This window comes from Nicotiana sylvestris, chromosome 6, assembly GCF_000393655.2.
Source record: "Nicotiana sylvestris chromosome 6, ASM39365v2, whole genome shotgun sequence".
Taxonomy (NCBI): Eukaryota; Viridiplantae; Streptophyta; class Magnoliopsida; order Solanales; family Solanaceae; genus Nicotiana; species Nicotiana sylvestris.
In genome coordinates this window covers 69,643,758-69,652,570 of record NC_091062.1, presented here as the reverse complement: position 1 = coordinate 69,652,570, position 8,813 = coordinate 69,643,758, and the positions used below count along the sequence as shown (strand labels likewise).

Sequence of the window (8,813 nt, the reverse complement as noted above, 5' to 3'; positions counted from 1 at the left end):
TTTCTTGTTCATTTCAAACCTTTTTCTCCTTTCAAATCTTTCCACGCCTTTCATCCTTTTACTTTTATTGAATCCCTTCATTTCTTCTGCATTGTTCATTCTTTTTGACTTTTTGATTTTTTTTCTTTTTCTTTTTGCCTTTCCTTTTCTTCATTTTGTATCTTTTACCACTTTTTGCATTGCTCGTCTCCTCCCCCCAAACTTATGCTTTTGTCTTGTGCTAAGGAAAGATTGGGTGCCAAGAAAGGGTCTTTTTAGAACGGGTAAAGGCTTGTATTATGGTCTTTGAAAGAAAAAGGGCTATGGCTCAAAGGGGTTGACTCGGGATATTATCATTGGTAGGCTATGAATGTTTTCAAGATACCATTCGGATCAAGGAGAGCCTATAATCACTTCTCAAGTCAAACTACACTTAGGATTTCGCCTAGACAAACATTCAGGGCAAGTTTTAGACTCAATGGCACGAGACTTGGACTTGCAAATCAAATTCTCACCACACAAGCTATAAGATTGCTAAAGAGACAGAGTCGGGAGCCCACAACAACCTTAGCTAAGATTTGAGCAATGCAAATGGTCCCGAAAAACCACTTGATGATTATTAGCCAACACAAGAGTCTCAAGGTCACAACTGTCACCATCCTATACACACTATGTTTTTAACCATAAGGTCAAAGGCAAATGTGTTAGGCCCAAGTGAAGCTTTGCTTGAGGCACTATTACTCACTAGCTACTATTTACACAAAAATAAAAAGAAAACAAACTCAAACCCTTAAGAAGGTTGTCATACCATCCATCATCGGGAAGAGCCACCTGGTTCACACAAACTCCACCTTTGGAAAGAACCGTGGCATTAAGAAAACCAAAGGCTTATTGAACGCAAAACTCAAAATAAGAAGCTACGAACTGAAAAAGAAGCTACTAAAATGAAGTAAGAAGCTATGAAAGAAAATACAGAAGGTAAACTGAATATGTACAATAGGGGATTTAAACGAATATACATAAGAGGGAATGAATATATATATAAGAAAGTAACTTTATATACAAACGAAGATTGCAAAATACGAAAAGTGAAATAAACTTGTAAAATTATATACATACCAAAAGTGAAAAAGCATAACAAAAAAAAAGAAAATAGTATCATAATTATAGTCCAACATCATCAAAATAGGGCCACCCCCTCAAATGAAAGATAGCATTGTCCTCAATGCTAACTAGCCAAAAATAAGTTCAAAAAGAAGATAGTGAGTAAAGAAAACTCCCTATGGGTCCTCCGTCTGCATGGGGTCATGAGCCTGGGTCCTTGGGTCTTGTGACTGCTCGGGAATCTGTGACTGGATCCCTATAACCTATGCCTGCTCTGGGACCTGAGGCTGGCTAGAGGAACCTACCTGCGGGTCCTCCAACTCAATCACTGCATCATCTGCCCGGGGGATCACTCTCCTCCTCTTTAGTGCCCTTTCCAACTCCTGCTTCTGCTCCGGCTGAGTCTGAGCTGCTAGAGGTTGGTCATGCAACAATAGCTCCAATGGTAGATGATCAGCAGCCTTCATATTCTCCACTTCTCCCCTTAACTCCTTCACAGACTCATTTGAGGCCCGAGTCTTCTTCAGCTTCCTTGTCCGCTAGCTCAGCTCCTTCAGTGACTTTCCATGAGCATCTATAGCATCCATAATCAACTTTTTGTTCTCCAAGAGATTCTTCTGGTTGTCAAAAAGCTCCTTGAGAGTCTCCTCCACTGAAGCTGGAACCTGTGGCTGTGGGGGTACGAACTGGGCTTCCACCGAGCTAGAGAGCACAAACAACTTAGAAGTAGCTGCCTGCATCCAGTGGTTGATACTGGCAAGTGTTTGGCTCAAACGATGGGTAGTCAATGGGTAGGCTAAGGGTGATGGAATATCTGGAGTGGAAGTAGATGGCCCAGAGGCAATATCTGGTGTGGCTGTGAAGAAGGGACTACTACTACTGACTCTTCAGACTGGCCAATAGAAGTACTGGCTTTGCCTTTAGGATATTTGGCTTTGGGGTTGTCATCAGCCTTGAGGCTGTACCATGAAAAGGGCATCTTGGATTTCACCTTCACATCAAACTTCCTTTTCTCCACCTTTTGGTCTTTCAAATACATTGTAAGAAAATTTGGGAAGGGGTATGATTTGTCACCCTCATTGACCACCCTAGTGATCACCCTAGACATAACATTCCCGACATTGATCGGGAACCCCGCCATAATAGACACCACCAATATCGCCCGGGAGACCGGCATAGAGTTTTCATGGGTAGTGGGGTCTAGCCTGCTGCATACAAAAGTCTCCCACCCCTTCGCCTCAAAATTTAGAGTCTTCTTCAAGATTGCAACTCCTGATGTCAACCATGCTGGGGTGGTGCCTGAGGGAGCCAAATATGATGCTAACCATGGACGAGCTGCCTCATCAAGTCCCAATTTCTCCAAGTATAATGAGTCATCTTCCTCAGGAAAGCCCGGGTACTCATTGATTGTTTTCCCATCGAACTTCACTTTCAAGTTCCGCACTTTAGTCACTTTGTATCCTTCTTGATGTGGGAAGAATTGGCATAAAACTCTTTGACTAAGTGCTCGTTTGCCTCTGATACCCTACTGGTGAAGTAATCTCACCCCAGTAGTTCATTGAATTGCTGTTTCACGTTAGGGTTGTGCGGTAAGAGATCCCTCTTTATGAACTGACACTCAATAATAAGCGACCTCAGAGGCCACCATTCCCGGAACTTGTGATAAGCTAGCTCGCTAGCAAACCTCCTTTTCCACACCTGGGGGTTTCTAGTTCTGTCCACACCCCCGAGTTGGGGCACACCCCCTCCTTCTTCATCGGGTACCTCATCGTCGACGGGATCCTCTCCAGGTGACGAAGCTGTAGGTGAAGTAGAGGTTGCGCTATCACTGCTCTCAACTGAGCCCTCAGACGACTCAGAAGAAATCTGAACTAAAGCTTGAGTAGTAGGAGATTCTGGAGGTATGGGTAAATCTCTCAAATGATGCCTCTCCGGGAAGTCAGGTACATACTCCGGCACTGAATCATACTCAGATGCCTCTCGGGAGGGCAAGTACTCACTTCCCTCAGAATGAGAATCAGCTCTATCTGCAGCTTTGATGAGTTTTCTGGTTTCCCCAGTTGCTTTCTGAACTGCTAGGGTCAATTTGATCATGCCTCGTCCCCTACCCCAGGAGGACTCTGCTCGACCCTTTTGTTTGTCACCACTTCCTCTGGATTTAATCATTGTATGCAAGTATATTAGGTAAATTTGTTAGTGCAAATACTTGAAAAAGCAGTGAAGAAAAATAGTTGACAGTGTAAAGCAAAACTGCAGACCGCGGATCGCAAAAAATGCACTATGGCCGTGAAGGCTGCACCGCAGACCACGAAAAGTCAACTACGGACCGCGAAAAGTCAACCGCGAATTGCAAAGAGGTGGGGTTCAGACTATCCAATCTCTGATTCATTGGTACCATGGACCGCGAAAAATGATGCACGACCGCGGTAAGGCACCGCGGACCGCATAAAATCAACCGCAACCGCGGTCCTTCAAATGTACCTCTATGAAGTTCACCATCGCAGACCGCGGAAAAACACATCGCGGTCGTGGAAAGGCACTTCGGACCACGAAAAATCAACCGCGATCGTGGTAGGCAAAACGAAGCAACATTGTCCTAGGGTTTCTAGGTTTTATTCATTTTAGCACAAGTAAAAACACAAACAACTCCCCTAGGTAGTTAATAACAATTTAGAACTAAATTATCCCTAATCTAATTAACATTAAGGGATCCTATGACTAATTTAAGAGAGAACGATGAAGAAGAAAAAAGAAAGAACTAAATCTATCAATTTAGAAGAAAATAAGAACAAAATTAAAGATTCATGAGTGATTGAAGTTACTAGATGTGCAATGCAGATGATTGAAAATCAGTACTTGAATTTGTGCAACCTAGGGTTTGATGAACAGTGTTTTCTGCCTCTTTAGAGTGAAAATGAGCGAAAAATGCAAAATGAGGCCTGTGGGTCTATTTATAGAAAAAGACCTGGGACCCACACTACTTATCCATTGCGGACCGCGGAAAATCCACCGCGGACTGTGGTTATGAAATTCAGAAGGGCACTGGCATGGACTTCACCGCGGACCGTGAAAAATGCATCAGTCGCGGTTAAAACTTCAGAGAACTATCACTTTGGCACATTTAGCACCGCTGATCGCGGTCAGTTACCGCCTCCGCAGTGAGCCCATCGTGGCCGCGAAAAATGCATTGCGGCAGCGGTCCAAACTTCAGAGAGTGCAATATTTTTCCAATTTGGTCCTGCACTGCATCAAAATATCCCTACACACATCTCACAATCAGTTAGTCCAAAAACAGATCCTACACTAAGAATGAAATCAAAAAGAAAGAAATAAAAACACATGGATTGCCTCTCAAGAAGCGCCTGATTTAACGTCGCGACACGGCATAGGTTACCATCAAATCACTTTAGATGGATTATTGCCACCATGGTTGTCATCAATCTTGCCAAGATAGTGCTTGACTCTGTGCCTATTAACTCTAAAGATCTCTCCATTTTTATTTTTCAAGTCAAGTGCACCAAACGGAGTCACAAGCACCACTTCAAAAAGTCCACTCCATTTCGGCTTAAGCTTTCCCGGAAACAAACGTAACCGAGAATAGAACAAGAGAACCAAATCACCCACTTTGAACTCCTTGCCACGAGCATACTTGTCATGTAGGTACTTCATCTTGTCCTTATACAAGGACGAACTGGAGTAGGCATGAAATCGGAATTCATCAAGTTCATTAAGCTACTCGACACGAAGATTTGTTGCTACATCCCATTCAAGATTTAGCTTCCTCAAAGCCCACATGGCCTTGTGTTCCAACTCAACCGGTAGATGGAAAGCTTTCCCAAACACCAACAGGTATGGAGACATACCAACCGGAATCTTGTAGGCAGTCCTATAAGCCCATAGAGCATCATCCAATTTCTTTGACCAATCGGTCTTTTTTGCATTGACTGTCTTTGACAATATACTCTTGATTTCCCTATTTGAGACCTCAACTTGGCCACTCGCCTAAGGATGATAAGGGGTAGAAACTTTGTGATTGACACCGTACTTTGCAAGCAAAGTGTCAAAAGATCTATTGCAAAAATGAGACCCCCATCACTTATGATTGCTCGAGGAGTGCCAAACTAGTAAAAATACTCTTCTTGAGAAACCAACAACACTCCGGGCCTCATTATTGGGTAAAGCCACGGCCTCAACCCACTTTGAAACATAGTCAACTACCACTAGAATGTATGTGTTGCCACATGAACTAACAAACGGGCCCATGAAATCAATGCCCCACACATCAAAGATATCAACTTCAAAAATAGTGGTGAGAGGCATCTCATCCTTCTTTGAAATTCCACCTGCTCTTTGACACTCGTCACATCTTTTCACAAGTTCACTTGCATCCTTGTACAATGTTGGCCAGTAAAAACCACAACTAAGAACCTTTGAAGCTGTCCTCGCCCCACCTTGATAACCACCGAAGGGAGATGAATGACAAGCCTCTAAAATACTCAATTGCTCCTCCTCCGGGACACATCTCCGGATCACACCGTCAGTGCAGATCTTGAACAAGTAAGGCTCATCCCAATAGTAGTCCAAACTATACCGTTTAAGCTTCTTCCTTTGGTTAGAAGAGATCTCACACGATACAATATCAGTCACAAGGAAGTTGGCAACATCCACAAACCATGTCATTCTATTCAATGATACGGAGAGGAGTTGCTCATCAAGGAAAGAATCATTAATTTCAAGACCATTAAGGGGCCTCCCTTCCCCCTCCAAGCGGGACAAGTGGTTCACTACTTGGTTTTCACATCCTTTGCGATCCACAATCTCCAAGTCAAACTCTTGAAGCAATAAAACCCATCTCATCAATCGTGCTTTGGAGTCTTTCTTGGTCATCAAGTAGCGAAGTAAAGCATGGTCAGTATGAATTATCACTTAAACCCCCATGAGATAGGGCCTAAGTTTCTCCATTGCAAACACAATCGCCAACAACTCTTTTTCTGTCACCATGTAATTCACTTGAGCATCATTCATAGTTTTGATTGCATAATACACCGGGTGAAACATTTTATTCACTCTTTGACCCAAGACCGCTCAAACTGCAACATCACTCACGTCACACATAAGCTCAAAAGGCAAGCTCTAATTGGATGCGGTAATAATAGGAGTGGTGGTTAACTTGTACTTGAGAAGTTCAAAAGATATCATGAATTTCTCATTGAACACCAACTTTGCATCCTTTTCTAAAAGTTTGCACAAAGGATTCACTACCTTCGAAAAGTCCTTGATAAATATCTGGTAGAACCCCGCATTCCTAAGAAAACTTCTAACCCCCTTGACTGAAGTAGAGGGAGAAAGCTTTGAAATCACTTCAATTTTGGACTTGTCTACCTCTATTCCGTTCTTTGAAATCTTATGGCCGAGGACAATGCCCTCCTTGACCATGAAGTGGCATTTTTCCCAGTTGAGCACCAGATTTGTCTCTTCACACCGAGCCAAAACTTTGTCAAGGTTCTTCAAACATTCATCAAAGGAGTCACCCACCACGCTGAAGTCATCCATAAACACTTCCAAGAAATCCTCTACCATGTCGGTAAAGATAGCCATCATAAACTGTTGGAAGGTAGCCGGTGCATTACACAACCCGAAAGGCATCCTAGAAAATGCAAAGGTCCCGTAAGGGCATGTGAAGGTGGTTTTCTCCTGATCCTCCGGGGCAATCAATATCTGGCTGTAGCCTGAATACCCATCCAGAAAATAGTAAAAGGCACGCCCCGCAAGTCTATCTAGCATCTGGTCAAGAAAGGGCAATGGGAAGTGATCCTTTCGGGTCACTTTATTTAACTTGCGGTAGTCCATGCACACCCACAATCTAGTGATAGTCCTGGTAGGAATCAACTCATTTTGCTCATTAGTCACCACAATCATACCACCCTTCTTCGGCATATATTGCACCGGAGAAGTCCAAGAACTATCCGAGATGGGGTACACAACCCCTGCATCAAGCCACTTGATCACCTCCTTTTTAACAACCTCTTAAATTGCATCGTTCAACCTCCTTTGATGTTTCATGGAGGGCTTTGCGTCATCTTCGAAAATAATCTTGTGCATGAAAAAGGTGGGGCTTATTCCCTGAATATTCGCTAGAGTCCATCCAATTGCCTTCTTTCGTCTTTGGAGCACCGCCAATGTGGCATCTACCTGCATGTTTGTAAGACAAGAGAAAAGAATAACTGGCAAAGTTGAACTAGGGCCTAAGAACTCATACCTGAGGTGTGTGAAGGCAAAGGCTTCAACTCCAAAACGGGAGGTTGCTCAATTGAGGGCTTTGTTGGGGAAGTTTTTCTATTCTTAAGATCCAGAGAAAGCTTACGGGGCTCATAAGAATAAGACCCCATACCATGTAAAGAATTAACACACTCCACCCTTCCTTCATCTTCATTGACATCTAGGTTAAAAAATATCGCCTCTAAAGGATCACATTTATCATGGCACTAATATCATCAACGATCACCTCCATGACAAGATCCACAAAGGAGCACACTTCCTTGCTATTTGGTTGCTTCATTGATTTGCACATATGAAAGACCACTTTTTCATCACCCACCCGGAAGGTGAGTTCCCCTGCTTCCACATTAACTAAAGCATTCCAAGTTGCAAGGAAAGGTCTTCCCAAGATTATAGGCACCTCATAATCGATGTTGCAGTCGAGAATCACAAAATCAGTCGGCAAGATAAATTTGTCCACCCGGACAAGAACATCATCAATTATACCCAATGGCCCCTTCATTGTTCTATCCGCCATTTGCAATCTCATGGAAGTCGGCCTCGGTTTCCCAATACCCAAAGTCTTGAAAACAGAGTAAGGCATCAAGTTGATACTTGCCCCCAAATCACATAGAGCTTTTGCAAAGTTTGCACTCACAATGGTGCAAGGAATGGTGAAAGCTCTGGGATCTTCTAGCTTTGGAGACATCGAGTGAACTATTGAACTAACTTGGTGGATTATCTTGATGGTCTCACAATCCATGGATCTTTTCTTTGTCACCAAGTCTTTCATAAACTTGGCGTAACCCGGCATTTGTTCTAGAGCCTCCACAAAAGGCACATTAATTGATAAGCTCTTCATCATGTCAATAAATTTCTTAAACTGGTTCTCTTTTTTTTTGCTCAGCGAGCCTTTGAGGATAAGGTGGAGGTGGCCTTGGCAAAGGAGTCTTGGCTTTAGGCACAACCATTTCCAGCATGTCTATTATGTGTTCCCTAGACGGGTTCACGTCATTCTGAGTTTCCACCTTGTTATCTTGGATATCAATCCTCACTTCCTCATTCAAGTTCTCATCAATCATATTCTCAACCCCCAAAGGGATATCATCCTCTTGAAACTCAACTTCATCACTCAAAATTTCTTTTTGTTTGGAGGCATTCACATCATTGCCTCGTCCATTTCTTGTAGTTAATGCCATTGCATGCCCGGTACTGTTCCCATCCTTTGGGTTGACTACCGTATCACTATGTAGAGCCCCCTTAGGGCGAGTATTCAAGGATTGTGAGATTTGGCCTAATTGAGCCTCCAAGTTTCTGATTGAAGTATTGTGGGATGCCAACTAGGCATCAGAGTCAGCATTCTTTTTCATCATCTGTTCAAACATCATTTCGATTCTCCCCATTTCATTGTTAGATGAACTAGGACCTTGGGATGGAAATGGGGGTGGATTGTTTGGTTGTTGATACATCGG

General features: G+C 43.1%; 1 protein-coding gene across 1 annotated transcript; it reads right to left on the bottom strand.

The window, feature by feature from the left end:
• Window positions 1–7,110: 7,110 nt before the first annotated feature.
• On the bottom strand, window positions 7,111–8,540 carry LOC138870748 (uncharacterized). The gene is made up of 3 exons (XM_070148584.1): window positions 8,352–8,540; window positions 7,556–8,197; window positions 7,111–7,275 (listed from the first exon to the last, which is right to left on the bottom strand). Exons 1-3 carry the CDS (start codon window positions 8,538–8,540, stop codon window positions 7,111–7,113), a joined length of 996 nt encoding a protein of 331 aa, XP_070004685.1.
• Between the last annotated feature and the right edge of the window lie 273 nt (window positions 8,541–8,813).

Coding starts and splice junctions, on each gene's coding strand:
- LOC138870748 (XM_070148584.1), bottom strand. CDS start 8,540: ATGGCATTAACTACAAGAAATGGACGAGGCAATGATGTGAATGCCTCC. Junction 8,198..8,351: donor AGGTGGAAACTCAGAATGAC/GTGAACCCGTCT, acceptor GACATGATGAAG/AGCTTATCAATTAATGTGCC. Junction 7,276..7,555: donor ATATTAGTGCCATGATAAAT/GTGATCCTTTAG, acceptor ACAAACATGCAG/GTAGATGCCACATTGGCGGT.